This window comes from Marmota marmota, unplaced genomic scaffold, assembly GCF_001458135.2.
Source record: "Marmota marmota marmota unplaced genomic scaffold, marMar, whole genome shotgun sequence".
Lineage (NCBI taxonomy): Eukaryota > Metazoa > Chordata > Mammalia > Rodentia > Sciuridae > Marmota > Marmota marmota.
This window is the reverse complement of record NW_026000082.1, coordinates 17,171,977-17,191,778: the sequence shown is the minus strand read 5'-3', so window position 1 is coordinate 17,191,778 and position 19,802 is coordinate 17,171,977. Positions and strand designations below refer to the sequence as shown.

Genomic DNA, 19,802 nt, shown 5'->3' with positions numbered 1-19,802 from the left:
GGTTTCAGAAAATATGGTTGAATCTAGTCACTCTTTAAGTATTTTTTCTGGGTCCACTTACTTGTTGGTGAACATTCATGACTCCAAGTCAAAATTTCTTATCAATTTGGGTCTTAAAAATCTACTCTAAAAATACAATGTCAAAGATAAATATTCTCCTTCCAATTCCAATTCTAACATATATACCAAAAATTTGATGCAATTTCAGGAAGTTTTTGAAACTTTTATATCCTTTTGTGGATCCATTATTTATGAAATATGGTCATTATTTAGAGGTAAAATTAATGAAGTAATATAATATTCAAAAATATGATTTTGACAATTATTTTGTTATTTAGAAGTTTATAAAGGAAATATATAGCCAAGACAGTTATCACCAACCAAAGAAATACTTGATCTTATTTGAAGCATTACTTCCAAATCACAAAGGAGAATTTTAGGAAGTTAGAGTGGTCATCAGAAGAACTCCATCTGTTGCCTCATTTTCCATCTTCTTGCTAGCTGGGCCTTATGCATCAATCATTTCTGCTGAAAATCAGAAAGTCCTGCCTCAGAATTTATAAGACCAATGAATAAAAATCCCTATTCCTTAGTGTCAAATTAATAAATACATTTATACTAAAAAGATGAACTCCCAGATACAATGCAGGGGAAAATAGAGCACCCTAAGACAAAGTTACCTAGACATCTTCATTTCAATTAAGTGTGAGTTCTCCTTCTAAAGTGTCTGTAGAAGGAAATATGAGGAGCTGAGAAACCAGGATAAAGACCACCTCATTTTAAAAGCTGGTCTGAGGATAATACAAATTATTCCTGATTGTCAAAAGTTTTTCAAGTTTAATGACCACATAGCTGTACTCCCTAGTTTCTTTCGAATGAATACATAGGAGTTGAGCTGAGTCACATGTTACGTGTATATTTACCTTCATAATCAACTGCTTAACGTGACTATACCACTTTATATATCACCAGTAATGAATAAGAGAATGCTTGCTGTTCATTTCTATATTTCATGCATATTTTGTACATGAACTTTTTATGGGTATATGGTTTAGAAATAAAACTGGCTTGTGAATATTTTCTCCATTCCCGTAGTTGACTTTTCATTCTGTTGAGTGCTTTGTTGTGCAGAAGCCTTTGAGTTTCATGTAGTTCTGTTTGTCTATTTTTGCTTTGTTGCCTGTACCTTTGGTGTCATAGCCAAGTAATCACTCCCAAGGTCAAAGTCAAGATTTTCCTGTATGTTTTCTTTGAGAAGTCTTATGATTCCAGGTCTTAGCTCTATGTCTTTAACCCATTTTGAGTTTTTTTGTGTATGTAGCTGAAGACAGGGGTTTAATTTCATTTTTATGCTAATATCACAATATTTTCATTCTTCACTGTTGAGTTATAATATATTTTGGCATTAGGAAGTGTGATGCTTCCAGATTTGTTCTTCATGCACAAAATATCTTTAGCTATTTGGTATCTTTTGTGTGTTCCTTGTAAATTTTAGGATTTTTCCCCCCTGATTTGATTTAAAAAAAAGTACTATTGGGATTTTAATAGAGATTTAATTGAATCTGTGGCTCATTTCTGATAGTGTGAACATTTTAACATTATTATTCTATTGTGTCTATTTTAATTTTTTTCATCAAAGATTTTATTTTCGGTGTACAAATTTTCCAACTCCTTGGATAATAAATTCATCCAAGTATTTTATCTAAGTATTTTATTCTTTTGGAAACTATTATAAATGGGATTGCTTTATTAATTTCCTTTTCAATTACTTAGTATATAGAAATACAACTGATTTTTTATGGTGATTTTGTTTTCTGCAAATTTTCTGAATTCATTTATGTGCATGTGTATGTGTGTGTGACAGGGTGTGTGTGTGGGGGGGGCTCTGTATGTGTGTGTAGTCTGGATCATGTCATCTGTGAATAGAAATAGTTTTATTTCTTCCTTCCAAGTTTGGATGATTTTTCTTTATTTTTATTGCCTTATTTCACTTATTAGGACTAATATGAAGAGAAGTCATGAGAGAAATATGGAATTTCAGTAATACTCTGAATAGAAGTGGTAAAAGTGGCAACCTTGCCTTGTTTCAAACCTTAGAGAAAAAGCTTTAGGTTTTCAAAACTATGTTACTTGTAGGCTTTTTATATGTGGCCATATTGTGTTGAGACAAGTCCCCTCTATACCTAATTTGTTGAGGATTTTTTTATTAGGAAAGGGTGTTGAATTTTGTCAAATCTTTTTTGTGTAATGCAGTGTATCATATTTATTGATTTACTTATGTTGACCCATCCTAGTTCCCAGGATAAATCCCATTTGGTCCAAGTGTATTCTCTTTTTACTGTATTACTGAATGAATTTTGCCAATTTTTCATTGAGGATTTTTGCATCTGTTCATCAATGATATTGGCCTGTCTCCCCACCCCCTTTTTTTGGGGTGTGTGTGTGTGTGTGTGTGTGTGACCTCTCTTTGGCTTTGGTTTTCAAGATGATGCTGGCTTAAATAAGAGTTTGATAGAATTCCCTTTTCTTCTATATTTTGGGAGAATTTAAGAAGGATTGGTATTCGTTCTTTAAATATTTTGTATAATGTACCTGTGAACCAATTGGTCCTGGAATTATCTTTGTCATGACTTTTTTTATTACTGATTTAATCTCCTAACTTGTTATTGGTCAGGCTTTCCATTTCATCTTACCTAAGTCTTGGTAGGTTGCATGTTTCCTCTAATTCATTCATTTCTTCCAGGTTTTTCAGTTTATTGCTGTATAGTTGTATATAATAGATGCTTTGGAACATTCCTCACTCACCCCGCCCTCCCAGTATCAAATGTAATGTTTCTTCCATTTCTGGTTTTATTTATTTGAGTCTTTACTCACCTTTTTAAAAAGTTGTTTAGGTAAATGTTTGGTAATTTTATCTTTGTAAAGAACCAACTCTTAGTTTTGTTGATTTTTTTTCTCTTATTTTTCTATTTAGTATTTCATTGTTTTCTGATTTATTCTATTATTTTCTTCCATTGCTGCATTTGGCTTAATTTTTTCTTTTTCTATCCTTGGTGTATAATGTTAGGCTGTTTATTTGAGATCATTCTACTACTTAACATTTATCATAAAATTCCCTATTGGGATTGCATTTACTACATACCTGAAGTTCTAGTTTGTTGTATTTTCATTTTAATTTGTCTTGAGATATTTTGTAATATCTTTCTTTTACTTCCTTTTTTCAGCTTTATTTGGGTATGAATGATAGATGAAAATTGTGTATACTCAAGATATATGCATGATGTTTTTATATGCACATCCATTGTGAAATGATAACTAAAATCAAGCTAATTAACATATCCATCTCATAAGATAGTTACCTGTATGTGTAGTGAGAATACCTAAGATCTATTTTCCACAAATTTCAAGTACTCAATAATTATAGACACATTTTTATACATTTTCAGAACTTGTTCATTTAATAACTGAAAGTTGGTACCATTTGATTAATATCTCCATATTTCTCCACCAACCCCCAAACTTGGAAATCATCCTTCTACTCCTTGATTCAATGAGTTTAAATGTAAATTATATCATGTGGTATGTGTCTTTCTACGTCTCACATATTTCATGAGCACAATGTCTTCCACATTCATCTATCTTGTCACAAATGGCAAGAAACTCTTGTAAATTAGAGTAACATTCCTTTTCATATACATGCTACAATTTATTTGTTAATCTGTTGACAGGCTGTCTCCATAACTTGACTACTTAGAATAATGCTGTAGCACAGATATCTCTCTAAGATAATGATCTTATTTCCTTTGATAACATGGTTTATCACTTAGGAACTTCCACATCATTTTCCATAGTGACTGTATCAATTTAGATTCCCACCAATAGTATATAAGGGTCCCATTTTCTATACATTTTCTAAAGCACATTATTTATTTTTATTCTTGATCAGAAGCATCCTAACTAGTGTGAAGTGGCATTTCATTGTGATTTACAGTACACTGATAATTTGATTTATATTTGCCTGATAATTAATGATTGAGCAACTTTTCCTATACTATTATCCATTTGTATTTCTTCTTTGGAAAAATGTCTGCTCAGGTTCTTTGTTGATTTACAACTAGGTTATTATTATTTTTTCACTGTTTTAATGTAAGTTTCATATATATATTTTGGATATTAACCCCCAGCCAAATGACTTTCACATATTTTCCTCCAATCCACGCTTTTTGCTTTTTAATTTCGTTGATTGTTTCCTTTGGTGAGAAAAACATTTTAGTTTGATATAGTTCCACTTAGTTTTGCTTTTCTTACCTGTGCTTTTGATGTTATGTCTCAAAAAATCAATGCCAAGACTACTGTCATGGAACTTCTCCCCTGAGTTTTATTCAAGCGATTTTACAATTTCAGTTAAAATTAAATTTTCTTTATTTTGAGGGTTTTGGGGGTATGATATAAGATAAGAATAAAATTTCACTGTCTTGTGTGGGTATCCAATTTTTTCAGGCTATCATTTCCCTATTATGTATACTAGGCACCTTTGCCAAAAATTGGTTCATTGTATATGTGTGGGTTTATGCTGGACTTTCTATTCTGTTCCATGATTTTATATGTCAGTTTTTATGTCAATACTATTCTTATTAATTTTTATCAATTATTTTAATTATATAAATGTATGGGGTACCATGTAATAATAATACTTGGATACAGTGTGTAATGATCACATCAGGATAGTTAATAGTTAATATTTTCACCCCTTAGCACAGTGGAATGTCTATAGTTTTTATGCTTATTACATTTTATGAATAATGAAACTTCAACCACCAAGTCACAATAAGGAAATGGGAAAATTAATTATCCTGATTTGATTAGTTCATTTTGTATATGTGTATTGACATATTACATAGCAACTCATAAATGTGCACAATTATTACAACATTAATCAAAATTATTTTTATTTGTTCAAATTATTTATACATGACAGTAGAATGCATTTTGATGCATCATACATAAATGAAGTACAATTTCTCTTTCTTTTGGTTGAACATGATGTAGAATCACACCAGTCATGTAATCATATATTTACATAGGGTAATGATGTTTGATTCATTCTAGCATCCTTCCTACCCCTATACAATCTCCTCTCCTTTCACTCGCCCCTTTCTAAAGTACCTCTATCCTTGCCTTTATTTAAGAGACTGCCATACTCTTTGAATGCTATAGCTTTGTAAAATATTTTGAAATCAGAAAATGTGATGCCTCCATTTTTGTTCTTGCTTAAGATCATTTTACCTATTTGAAGTATTTTGTGGTTCCATAAAATTGTTGAATTATTTATTTCTGTGGAAATGCTATTAGAAATGGGGAGGGAATTTGTGTTAGCCAGCTTTCTATTACTATAGTAAATACATGATATAATCAACTTATAAAGAGAAAAGGTTTCTTTTGGTTCATAGTTTTAGAGGTTTCAGTTCATGAGTGGTAGGCCCATATACATGAGCCTATGGAAACATATAATATCAATGTCACAAGGCAAAGCAAAACCATTCACCTCATAGTTAGAAAGTGAAAGAGAAAAGTGATGGTGTTCCAATATCCCCTTCAGGAGCCTGCCTCAAATGACCCAAAGGTTCCATGACATCCCAGTAGTGTTAGACTAGAGACTAAGCCTTGACCACAGAACCTTTGGAAAATACTTGCGATCCAAACTATACTATTCTGCCAATGGTCCCCAAAGAATCATGTCCATTTCACAATACAAAATGCATTCACCCCATACCCAAAAGTATCAAAATCTTAACTATTCCAGAATTTCTCAAAAGTCCAAATCCAAAGTCTGCTCAGAGACTCAAAGAAAAGTTAGCTGTGAGCCTTGGAAAAAGTGAACAAGTCAGTCATGTACTCCAAGATACAATGGTTGGACAGGCACAGGGTATACATTCTTACTCCAAAAGAAATCTCTTTGCATACTATGGCCATTTTAACAATATTAATTCTTCCAATCCATGAACATGGATTGTTTGATTAATTTGATTAATTCTTTCAATCCATGAACATGGAGATCATTGCATTGTTTCTGTGTCTTCTTCAGTTTCTTTCTTCACTATCTTGTAATTTTTAGTGTGTAGTCTTTTAATTCCTTGTCTAAATATTTTCCTAGGTGTTTCTTTGTGGGGGAGTTGTCTTGTTTTGTTTTGTTGCTATTGTGCATAGGATGCTTTCATGATTAATTTCTTGACTAGTTTGTTATGAATATACAAAATGGAAGTGCTATTTGTATGTTGATGTTTTTAATCCTACAATTTTAATGAATTTATCAATTATATTAGATTTTTGTCAGTTTTTCTCTTTATTTCTACACACACACACACACACACACACACACACACACACATACACTTATGTCCTCTGCAGAGCTGATATTTTTTCTTTTATTCATATGCCTTTTATTTCTTTTTTTTTTCGCTCTTGATAAGACTTTTAGCACAATGCTTCATAAGACTGGTAAGAATGGATACCCTTTTCTTGTTTGAAAGAATTTGTCATAAGACAAACTCTTTCAGTGTTTCCCCATTCAGTATGATGTTGGCTATGAGCTATTCATATATAGCTTTTATTATTTTTAGATACATTCCTTCTTTACCAAATTTATTCAGGTGCTAAATTTTCTTAAATGATTTTTCTTCATCTCTTGAGATGGTCATATGATTTCTAACCTTTATTATGTTTATGTGATGATTTCATTTATCAATTTGTATATGTTGAACCACCTTTGTATCCCTAGGATAAATTTAAATTGACAATGATGAATGATCTTTTGAGTGATGTTGAATTCTATTTGGCAGTATATTGCTGAAAATTCTTCCATTGATGTTCATCAGAGACATTGTTCTATAGTTTTAATTTTTTATTGCATCTTTGTCTAGTTTTAGTATCAGGGTAATGCTTGCCCTATGGAATGAATTTGGAATAATTATTTCCCTTTCAATTTTTTGATTATTTTGAAAAGAATTGGTATTAGTTTTCATTTAAAAATAGTCTTTGGTAGACCCATTTTTTATTTGTTCTTTTTAGATATACATGAAAATAGAGTGTATTTTACATATTATATATACTTGGAGTATAACTTACAATTCATGTGGTTGTACATGATGTACAGGTTCACTGGTTGTATATTAATATATAAGCATAGGAAAGTTTTACCTGATTCATTCTACTCTCTTGCTTATTCCCATCCCCATTTCATTATCTTCATGCCCCTTTGGCTAATCCAACTAAATTCTATTCTTTCATCCCACTGCCCTTATTGTGTATTAGTATCTACATTTCAGAAAGAAAAAAATGGCCTTTGATTATTTTATGACTGGCTGATTTCATTTAGCATGATACTCTCTAGTACCATCCATTAACTGGCAAATGCCATAATTTCACTTCTTCATGGCTGAGTAATCTTTCTTTGTGTATATATACCACATTTTCTTTATCCATTCATCTGTTGAAGGGCACCTATTCAGTTCCATAGCTTAGCTATTATGAATTGAGCTGCTATAATCATTGATGTGGATTCATTACTATTGTATGCTGATTTTCATTTTAAATCCTTTGGGTATATGTTTAGGAGTGGAATAACTGGGCCAAATGGTGGTTCCATTTCAAGTTTTCTGAGGAATCTCCATTCTGCTTTCCATAGTGATTACACCACTATGCAGGCCAACCAGCAATATATGAGTGTACCTTTTTCCCACATCTTGCCAACATTTATTTTTACTTGTATTCTTGATAATTGCCATTCTGACTAGAGTGAGATAAAATCTCAGATTAGTTTTAAGCTTAATTTCTCTAATTGCTAGAGATGTTGAACAATTTTGTCATATATTTGTTGACCATTCTTATTTCTCCTTCTGTGAAGTACCTGTTCAAATTCTTTGCTTTTTTATTTATTGGTGTTTTTTCAGTGTTTTTTGAGTTCTTTAAATATCATGGATATTATGCTGTATCTGAGGTGCTGATGGTAAAGATATTCTCCCATTCTGTAGGCTCTCTCTTCACATTCTTGATTGTTTCCTTTGCTGTGAAGAAACTTTTTAGTTTGATACCATCCCATTTATTGATTCTTAATTGTACTTCTTGCATTTTAGAAGTCTTATTAAGTCAGTTCTATAGCCAACATAATGGAGAGTTGGTTCTACATTTTCTTCTAGTAGGTGTAGAGACTTTGGTCTAATTCCTAGGTCCTTGATTCACTTTGAGTTGAGTTTTGTGCAGGGGTAAAGGATAAAGGTTCAATTTCATTTGCTATATATGGACTTCAAGTTTTCCCAGCACCATTTGTTAAAGAAACTGTCTTTTCTCCAATGTATGTTTATGGCACTTGTCTAGTATGAGATAACTGTATTTATGTGGATTTGTCTCTGGGTCTTCCATTACAGAATGGAATGGACTTCATGTCTGTTTTGGTGCCAATACCATGACATTTTTTTATATAGCTCTGTGTATTATTTAGGGTCTGATATTGTGATGCCTCCTGCTTCACCTTTCTCACTAAGGCTTGTTTTGTCTATTCTGGGCCTCTTGATTTTCCAAATAAATTTAATGATTGCCTTTTCTATTTCAATGAAGGATGTCATTAGAACCTTAATAGGAATTTCATTAAATCTGTATAGCACTTTTGGTAGTATGGTCATTTTGATGATATTAATTCTCCCTATCCAAGAACATGGGAGATCTTTCCATCTTCTAAGATCTTCTTCAATTTATTTCCTTAGTTTATGTAGTCTTTATTGTAGAAGTCTTTCACCTCTTTTGTTAGATTGATTACCAAATATTTTTTGAGGCTATTATGAATGCAATAGTTTTCCTAATTTCTCTTTCAGTTGATTCATCACTGATGTATAGGAATGCAATTTGTTGGTGGGTGTTAATTTTATATCCCACTTCTTTGGTGAATTCATTTATGAGTTCTAGAAGCTTCCTAGTGAAGATTTTTGAGTCTTCTAAATACAGAATCATGTGAAAGAGGCCATCCCTATCTGGTTCCATCTTTTAAAGGGAATGTTTTAAATTTTTTTTCCATTTAGAATGATAGTTTTGGGTTTAGTATATACAGCTTTTACAATGTTGAGTTATATTATCAAGATCCCTAGTGTTTTGAACATCATATTTTGTCAATTTTTTTCTGCATCTATTGAGATAATCATATGATTCTTGTTTTTAAGTCTATTGATGTGATGGATTATGTTTTATTAATTTTTGTATATTGAACCAACCTTGCATCCCTCAGGTGAACCCCACTTGATCATGGTGCACTATATTTTTCATGTGTTCTTATGTGTGATTTGCCAGTATTTTATTAAGAATTTTTGCATCTATGTTCATGAGCAATTTTTATTCCCTACAATTTTTGTTGATCTGACATTTTCTTTCCTTGATTTGTCTTTGTCTGGTTTTGGTGTCAGGGTGTTACTAGCTCCATAGAGTTTGGAAGGGTTCCCTCCTTTTGTATTCCATAGAATAATTTGAGGAGTATTGGTGTTAGTTCTTCTTGAAGGTCTGGTAGAACTTGGCTGAGAATCCATCTCATCCTGGGATTTTCTTTGTTGGTAGGATTTTAATGGCATCTTCGATTTCATTGCATGTTTAATTTTTCTATGTCCTCCAGATTCAATTTGAGTAGGCCATGTGTCTCTAGAAATTTGTCAATATCTTCAAAATTTTCTATTTACTTAGAGCATAAATTTTCAAAATGGGTTCTGATTATTATATGTATTTCTGTAGTGTGCATCTTGATATTTCCTTTTTTATCAGGACTTTTAGTAATTTGAGTTCTCTCTCTCTCTCTCTCTCTCTCTCTCTCCTCTCTCTCTCTCTTAACATGGCTAGGATTTATCAATTTTATTTAGTTTTTCAAGGAACCAACTTTTTGTTTCAACAACTTTTGAATTGTTTTTATGTTTGTTGTTTCAGTTTCATTGATTTTTTTAAAAGAAATTTAGTTGTAGATGGACACAATAATTTTGTTTTATTTATTTATGTGGTGCTGAAGATCAAACCCAGTGCCCCATGCATGCAAGGCATGTGCTCTATCACAGAGCCACGATTTCATTGATTTTGGCCCTAATTCATTGCTTCCTGTCTGCTACTGCTTTTGGTGTTGATTTGTTTTTCTTTTTCTAGGGTTTTGAGATGTAATTAATGTTAGGTTATTTATTTGTAGACTTTCTATTCATTTAATGAATAAGCTCAATGCAATGAAATTTCCTCTCAAAACTGCCTTTATAGTGTCCCTCACTCACCTGACCTCTAAGCATTTTTTAAAAAAAATGTATCCCTGATTTTTTCTGCTATCCATTAGTCATTCAATAGCATATTATCTAGTCTCCAGGTATAAATGTAGCTTCTATTTTTATTTTACCATTGATTTCTAGTTTCATTTTATAATGATATGATAGAATTAAAGGTACCAGCTCTATTCTCTTTTTGTATCTGCTAAGAGTTGCTTTGTGGAATAACATATGGTCTATTTTAGAGAAGGATCTATGTGCTGCCGAGAAGAAAATGTATTTAATCATTGATAGAGGAAATATTCTATATATGTCTGTTAAGTCTAAATTATTTATTGTACTTTTTTTTAGTTCTATAGCTTCTTTATAATTTTTTTGCTTGGAGTATCTTCAGTGGTGAGAGAGGCATTTTAACCTCACTCAGTATTATTATTATTTGATTCCTGAAACTGAGAAGGGTTTGTTTGATGAATGTAGATGTTCCATTGTTTGGGGCATGAATGTTTATGATTGTTATGTCTTGTTGATGTGTAAGTCCCTTAGGCAGTATGAAATATCTTTCTTTGTTCCTTCTGATTAACTTTGGCTTGAAGTCTATTTTATCTGATATGAGGATAGAAACCCCTGCTTATTTATGAGATCCATTTAAATGATATGTTTTTCCTCATGCTTTAACCTTCACTCTGTGGATGCCTTTGCTTATAAGCTGAGTCTCTTAAAGACAGGATGTTTTAAGGTCTTGTTTTTTAATCCAATCTGAAAGTCTATGTCTTTTGACTAATGAATGTATGCTTTACCTTCAGTGTTATTATTGAGAAGTGATTTTTATTCCCTATAATTTTTATTTATTTTTTGTTTGTAATTTGAGGTAGTTTCTCTTTTGATTGACTATTCTTCTAGTGTAGTTACTCCCTTTGCTGGTTTTTCACTTTTATTTTTCATTTTTTCATGAAATATTTTATTGAGTATGTTTTGTAGTGCAAGTTTTTAGTTGTGAATTGTTTAAAGCTTTTTTTATCATGAAAGGTTTTTTATTTCATCATGAGTTCTGAAGCTTAATTTTTTGCTGAATATAGTATTATTGGCTAGCATCCATTTTCCTTTAGAGCTTGGTATATAATATTCCAAGACCTCTTAGCTTTGAGGGTCTGAGTTGAGAAATCTGAGATCAAGATTGATTTCCCTCTTAATGTAACCTGTCAGTTTCCTCTGGCAGCCTTTAAAATTCTATCATTGATTATGTTAAGCATTTTCATAATAATGTGGTTTGGTGTGGGTCTACTGTAATTTTGTACATTTGGGGTCCTATAAGCCTTCTGCATTTGATTTCTCATTTCATTCTTTATGTATGAATTTTTTGTATATCATTTCATTGATGAGATTGTGCATTCCTTTGGTTGGTATCTCAGAGCCTTCATTTGTCCCAATAAATCTTAAGTTTACTCTTTTCATTCTATTTTGTGTTTCTTGGAAGAACTGTTTCTGTTGGAGTTCAAAAGATTCTCAGCTTCCCTTCTCAGCAGTACTAGGTGGGGTCATCTGGAGTGGATGCTTTTTCTACCCTCAGGGTGTGGTTGTTGTGGTTAGAAAGGTAATGCTGTAGGCAGATGCTCTGAAGAAAGGGTTTAGGCTTATTTAGGCTCCAGCTTATTCAGTGAATATAAGTTGGTCTGAAAATTTTAAATTAGCACACCTCCAGGGCCCAGTGATTCCCAGTTCATTTTGGAAAACTACACCCCAGTGATCTCCCTTGGTTCCACTTGTGTGGTGAAGGAGCTAATTCTTAATCCACTATGTCACCTGTAGGCCCCATGTTTCCTGGTTTTGGGATTATTCTCCAAACTCAATCTCTCCTGCCAAAGCTCTTTTGAATTCCTGGCCAGGCATGTCTCTCTCAGGTGATCCAGAAAGCAGCAGAATTGGAGGAGGAGGAGGAGAGCCATGTAGGTTTCCATGACTTATAGTCACCTGTGTAAACCTTTCTTCATGTTTGATTTTATCCTTTTATATTGCTTGTAGTCTCCATTTCACTCACTTATGCTCTCATATTTGTTATTTCTTTGCTTCTAATTTTATGTTTGGGTAGGTTTATTTTATGTTCTTCAATTTCATTATTAGATGATTTTATCCTGGTCACTGAGGCACACTCTATGTTGTATATTGTGGGTTTGCCAGGCCTATATTTTGGGCTTTAAAAGTCCAGAATTAAATTCCAGTAAACTCCCTCTACTTTTTGTTGTTGTTGTTGTTGTTCACACACCTTGCTGAGAAGTTACCCATCTGCTTTCTTTGTTTCAAACCATTGAGCACCCAAGAAAACCACCTTCTCTATTCCACCATATATTTTAAAATTTTGATAAAATTCAGCAGTCAAGCCATCTCTTCTTGGCCTTTCCTTTGTTGAGAGACATTTTATTACTGATTTAATCTCATTGTCCATTATTGGTCTTTTCAGATTTTTCTATATTCTCCATGGCTAAATTTTGGTATATAATATGTGTCTAGGAATTTCTCCATTTCTTCTAGATTTTCCTGTTTTTTTGTTTTGTTTTGTTTTGTTTTTTGGCATATATGTCTTTATTATAGTCTTTAATGATCCAATATATTTCTATAATGTCAATAGTAGTCTCTTTTTCACCTCTTATTCTCTATTTGTATATTCTTTCTTTATTTCTTAGTTTAATCTAATTAATGTTATCTCTATTTTGCTTGTCTTTTAAAAAAACAACTTTTCATATAACTAATCTTTTATATTGCTTGTAGTCTCCATTTCCCTCACTTATGCTCTCATATTTGTTATTTCTTTCCTTCTAATTTTATGTTTGGGTAGGTTTATTTTAGGTTCTTGAATTTCATTATTAGATTGTTGATTTGAAATCTTTTTTATGTGGATCTTTATTATTATAAACTTTCCTTAGTACTGCTTTTGCTGTATTTTATATGTCTTAGTATGGCATTTCTACTTTTATTTGTTTCAAGCTTTTAAATTTTCCTTTGACTTCTTCAGTGACCTACTTTTCACTCAATAGCATGTCAGATAGTTTCCTTGTATCACTACAATTTTTAAAATTTCTTTATTGATAATTTCTAATTTTATTCCATTGTGATCATAACAGATATATGATATGATCTCAGTTTTTTAATTTTTTGAAACTCCTTTTATGACCTAGTATATGGTTTTTCCTAGAGGATGACCCATTGACTGATGAGAATAATTTGTATTTTATATTTGTTGGATTGTGTATAACTCTTGACTTTATTGGATCTATAATATAGCTTATCTCTGATGTTTTTATATTGATATTTTGTTAGATGACTTGTCCCTTGATGAAATGGTGTGTTGAAATCCCCATATATTATTGTGTTCAAGCCTATCTCTCCTTTTAGATATACTAGTATTAACCCTATCATTAAGTGCAAATATTCTTTTTCAAAAATATTTATTTTTTAGTTTTATCTGAATACAATATCTTTATTTTGTTTCTATGTGGTGCTGAGAATTGAACCCAGTGCCTCACGCATGCTAGGCAAGCGTGCTACCACTTGAGCCACATCCCCAGCCCCAGCAAATATTCTTTTCAATTGTTATAACTTCTTGTTGAATGGATCCCTTAATTATTATATAATAAATTTCTTTGTCTCTTTTACTTTTGTCTTAAAAAACTATTTTGTAAGCACAGATACTTTTGCTTGATTGAGGTTTCCATTTACATGGAATGTCTTTTTTCAGTCCCTTCACTTTCAGTCTATGTGCATATTTACTGGTGAAATGAGTTTCTTATAGGCAGCATATCATTAGGTCTTGTATTTTTATTCATTCAACAAATCTGTATCTTTTTTTGGGAAGGGGGCGGTTACCTGGGATTGAACTTAGGGGCACTTGACTAATGAATCACATTCCCAGCCCTATTTTGTATTTTATTAAAGACAGGTTCTCACTGAGTTGCTTATCACCTTGTTTTTGCTAAGGCTAACTTTAAACTCACAATCCTCCTGCCTCAGCCTCCTGAGCCACTGAAATTATGGGAATGTACTACCATGCCCAACTCAGACTATATCTTTTAATTGGAGAATTTATGTTTATATTCAAAATTACTAGCAATATGTAAAGACTCACTCTCATAATTTTGTTAATTTTATTCTACTTTGTGAATGTCCTATGTTCCTCTCTTTCTCTTATGTTAGTCATCTTGGTAGTTTGGTGGTTTTGTGTATTGATGAAGTTTGATTCTTTTCTGTTTCTCTTTTGTGGATGTGCTATTCTGGTGGGCATTATACTTTCATGAATTTTCATGATAGTTGTCCTTCTTTCATTCTAGATGTATAATTCCTTTTGTGGTAGAATATGATGGGAAATTTTAGCATTTTAAGAGCTGACAGGCAGTGGTTTTGCACATTGACACATAGCAGCTCTGTTTACTGCCATTTAACCATAGAGGCTGCAGCAGTTAACAGGTATCTGTAAAACATAACTATAGTAGCTGAAGCAAAAGACAAAGTTGTAGGGACAGAACAAACCCACTTTAGGCTCAGTGCAATAAAAGTTCCTAAGCTGTTAAGAGTACCTAGATTGTTAACAAGCTTATACCCATATAAGGAATATAGAATACACCCTCCCATACAATTGCACCAACACTCTTGCCTTGATGTACCCCAAACTTATTTATGTATAAAAGTAAAAGCCATGCTGTGCTCAGGGCTCAGACTTTGGGAAATATCCCTTGGGTCTGTGGCACCCTCATTTCTTGCTACACTTTAAGCATCTTTTGTAAGACCAGTCTGGTTGTGATGAATTCTCTGTTTTTATAATCTTGATAACATTTATTATATATAAAGGCTAACTTTGGTAGATATAGTATTCTTGGTTATCAGTTTTTATTTTCTTTCAGGTCTTAGAATATATCTTCCTCTTCCCTTCTGGCCTATAAATTGTTGAGATATGAGCAGTTAGTCTAGTGAGTGTTCCCTTAAAAGTAATATGCATTGATTTTTCTCTTGCTGTTTGTAGATTCTCTCTTTATCTTTTGTATTTTTAACAGGTTTGATATAATATGCTATAGTTAGCATTTTTCTGATCAAATTTATTCTGTGCCCTTTGAATCATTTATACCTGGACATCTATATTTTTCTAAGATCATGTGAGTTTTGGGCTGTTATTTTATAAATATGTTTAGAATACTTTTCTTCCAGCCTTTTGGAGTCACAAAATTAGATTTTTATTTTTCATTTAATAATGTCCTAAGGTCTCAGAGGCTTACTCAATCCTTTTTTTCTTCCTTTTTCTTTTTGGTTTATTATCTTTACCTTTTGCTTTTTTATGGGGACCCACTATCTGTGATATTTCAAAATACTTTCAAGTTCAGAAATTCTTTCTTCAACTTAATATAAGTTGCTGTTGAAGTTATTGACTCTGTATTTTGACTTGTTGACTTCTGCAGCTCTAAGGTTTCTGTTTGGTTCTTTTTCGTGATCTCTACATATTTGATGAATTTCTCACTCATATCACAATTTATTTTCCTAACTTAATTTTAAAGTACTTCTATATACTCTTATATCTCATTAAGTTTCCTGAGAAACATTTTGTTTAATTTCCCCAGGCATTTCATCAATAACCTTTCTTAGGCCCTATTGCTAGAGTGTGTTCCTTTGAAATAATCATTTTATGTTACTTTTTCAAATGTACTGTGTCCCTACATTGATCTATGTGGTGGGTCAGTTGTTTCTACCAATTTTATAAGGCGACTATTGTAATAGGCTTTCTCCTGAAGATGTGTCTTTGGGTGTCATTTTGGTAGATTCTGTTGACTTTGGCTCCAGGTTAACATGGAAGTACAGTCTCTCTAAAGGTTCTTCAGTTATAACCAATGGCTTTGGGTGTGGTAGAAGCAGCAATGTAGTCAGAAGGAAAAGGTGTTAGGCACTTCAGCAGCCCAGGAGGGTGAAGTGCATAAAGAACCCTACAAAAAGTAGGGTTGAGACAACTTCTGTATGGCCAGTTCAGTGATTGGAGTGGTGGCACCAGGGACATGAAAGATAATGGATATTTCTGGTACCACTGGATCAATCTCCATTGTCAACAGAGACCTCTGGCTCTGAGCAAAAAAGTACCAAGGTATAGTTTTTGGGGATATAGCTCTAGAAAATGCAGGGGTTTGTGCCACTAATAGCTGGGGCTGCTGCTAGTTGTAGGGTGAAGCTTCAGCTATGAAGTATGTTGAATTCATTCTCTGGCCCTGTAGAGGTTAGCCTGATGTCAATGAAGACCAGTGAGAGGCACATCTTCCAGCTCCCAGTGGCATATGCTGCTGAGGCTGGAAGCAATGGCAGTGGGAATAAGCAGTAAAGAAGTCTTACCTCCAGTCTTACTAGTTGTACACACTTGTGAAGCAAGGCAAGCTCATCCCCATCCTCAGAAATACCATGTCCCAAAGTCAGTCAGAGACAGTGTGTATATGTTCATGCACATGTATGTATGTGTGTAAGGGATATTTCCTGTCCCAGAGCATGAGCACTTTGGTTCTTCAGATATTGGGGCTAACACCCTGTGCCATGCAGAACACTGCAGGACTTCATACTGGGATCATAGCTGCATGGATGGATCTGGTTGGGTTCATAACATTCATAGAGTACCTTTTGTACTCCATGGTGGAATGCTTATAGGACTTCCAGAATGGAAATAACTGGGACTTCTGACCCCTAGTACAATAACATTTTTACAGTCACTCAGAAGCCTGAGCTCTGGGTGTTAAGGAGAGGAAACATAAGTTTCTTTTCTGAAGAAAAGCTACATGGAGAACCCATACTGCTCTTCTAACTAGGCTCTGACCATTAATGATTAGAAAGCTCCTTTGTTACAAGGATTATCAGTGTCCATGACAGGGTCCAGTGACACCTTCTCATCTATATCCCTCACAGCAAGGAGTCCCCTTTATGAGGGAACCAGGTTAGCAGTGTCCACAATGTTCTGCTCCACCCTCTATGCTACCATCCCATGTCTCCATGTCTTAAAGGAATACTGTCCTTCTCTTGCTGAGTTTCAATACTCTCTCTCAGTCACCCATCTGATAAAGCAAGTATTAATTATGTTCTTCTCTGTAAAGGAGTCAGCGCTGGTCTTCTGTATTTGGTCATATTGTAATCTCTCTTAATATTAATTTTTTAAAATGCTGGTTATCTTGTGGCCACAAGTTGGCTTCTGAACTCCATTAATTATATGTACATTCAGTTTTTGTGTTTGAGGCTCCAGAATTTTCTTTCATTTATACTTATTTTTTTTTTTTAGCATTTGAATGCCAAATGTTGCTTTCAATGCTAAGGTTTCAGAGATGACTCAGCACGCTTCTTCCTCATATAATATTATCTACATCTCTATATCTTGCACAGAAATAATTGGCAAAAAAGTGTGATAGTACATGCTGTAGTTTGCTTATGCTTAATGTGTAATATGTGTCCTCTGACTTTTATTTTTGAAAGTTTGTTTTTATTTCTTTGTGAAGTCTTTATGTTGAACCTAATTAGAAATATTTGTGCTTCATGTACCTGGATGTTCATATATTTCCATAGATCTGGGGAGTTTTTACCTATCATTTAAGTATTTCATTTATTATTTTCTTTATTGTTCTTGTAGTATGTTGTCTCACAAATTTCCTAATTTTTTTTTTATTTTCCTCAGTCTCTATTTCAGATCCTTTATTTTCCTTGTACAATAGCCAGATAAAAACTATATCAATTATGATATGTGTTGTGATGTTATATTCCACTTTATTAATCACTGGTGTAATAAAGTACCTAGAAGGTAAGTGAACATAAAGAATCATGACTCTGAAACTTTCTTCTTGTACAGATTTGTTTTACATTCCCTTATAAGGTTCTACTTTATGACTTGTGGTGCTGAACTTCACCCTGCTTCCCAAGAGAAAAAAAGGTTAAATCCTCAATTGTGTTTAAGTTATGTATTAGTATTCTATGGATAAGCTGTAGTCTGCCCCTCTCTGAGTTAGCTTATTTCTATTTCAAGTGTGTAATAAGAGTGACTCTGGCTGCTTCTGCCCTGTCCTTCAGTTAACAATATACAGAGCCACAATTGTGCTCTTCAGGCTTTTTATTCTCTTCCTGCAATATGGGTCAGTGTTTCTATTGATGCCTCTGTCTCTGGCACCCTCCCCAAAAGAATGCAATTTAGTTCTCTGCAAGCACATTTTGTTACACTGTTTCCTAGATAGATCAATTTATCTTGCTTTTACATTATTTCATTCACTGAAAATTTTTAAGATTTAAATCTACTTGAAAATTTTTTGACTCCTTTACTCTGCCTTCTTGAAAGAAGTTAATCATTTTACAATTTTGTTCAGCCATAGAGTCATAGGTGATTGGTATCAATTTGGAGATAATTCCCATTTTATCCCCCAAATATTGTTTCTGATATGAATGAGAACTAACATGTCATCAAATATAAGATTGCCCCAACACTTCTTGTAATAAAACTGCAGTTCATAATATCATGAATAGTTTCCATTGTTTTTCTGATAAATTTTCCTTAATGCCATAGTATTAAATCAAAATTGACAATATTATGTGTATTACTGTTAGAAGGAAAAAAGTGCATTGAAGTATAAAAGTAAAAGTGTTTTGAGTTCATAGTTTTACCCATTACAAATAATATCTCATAAGTAAAAGCAAAAAATAGTCAAGTAATGAAAAAAAATGAAGTGACTCTTGTGTCTCTGAAACCAAGAAAAAATTTTCCCAAGTGGAAATAAGAGTATTAAAAATGTTAATAATATACAAGAAATAAATAATTCAATTAGAACTCAATCATTAATTTTAAATAAAGGTTATAGTATAGTTTCAAGTCAACGCTACTTAAAGAAAATAGTTTGAAAATACAGTTATCCTTCTGTATCTGCAAATTTCATATCTACGGATTCAACCAACTGCAGACCAAAACATATTTTTTAAATTGTGCCTGTATTGGATATATATATAGACATTTTTTTCTTGTTATTTGCCCCTAAATAATGTCCTATAATAACAATTTACAGCTGCTGCCAATGCTGCTGCTGCTGCCGCTGAGGAAGATGCCGCTGCTGCAGACTCCATTGCAGCAGAAGCCTTTGTGGCAGAAGCTGCTGCCACAGCTGCCACTGCCCTAGACTCTGTTGCTGCAGAAGCCCCTGCCGCAGAAGACGCTGCCGCAGAAGATGCTGCCACAGAGGACACTGCCACAGGGTCCCCCGAGATCTCTTCTCTGAGCACCGCTTCCTTTACCTCTGATGCGAATTCCAACACAACCGCTGTGGTTGCTGCCCCTGAACTGGAAGTCTCATGTCAATCTACCACAGCCTGAACTGCTACCGCCATTGCTGCTGCCTCTGATTCCACTGCTGCCAGCCTGAGATTGCCTGGAGGTCTTCTTTCTGGATGCTGCTGCCACAGAAGAAACTGCTGCCTGGGATGCAACTGAAGCTGACATTGCTGCTGACTTCCTCTGGAGATCACCCATGACACTGCGCCCCCCCCCCCCCCCCC

At 33.4% G+C, this 19,802-nt stretch overlaps 1 protein-coding gene across 1 annotated transcript in view; it reads left to right on the top strand.

The window, feature by feature from the left end:
• Positions 1–19,802, top strand: part of LOC107141616 (selection and upkeep of intraepithelial T-cells protein 8-like) — a 36,420-nt gene that overhangs the window by 15,966 nt on the left and 652 nt on the right. The window contains exons 7-9 of the mRNA XM_015484839.2: positions 17,947–18,069; positions 19,316–19,392; positions 19,453–19,802. The exon at positions 19,453–19,802 is cut by the window's right edge and continues 652 nt beyond it. Coding sequence (XP_015340325.2) covers positions 17,947–18,069; positions 19,316–19,392; positions 19,453–19,620 — 368 coding nt within the window. The 3' untranslated portion in view covers positions 19,621–19,802. The remainder of the gene's footprint in view (positions 1–17,946; positions 18,070–19,315; positions 19,393–19,452) is intronic.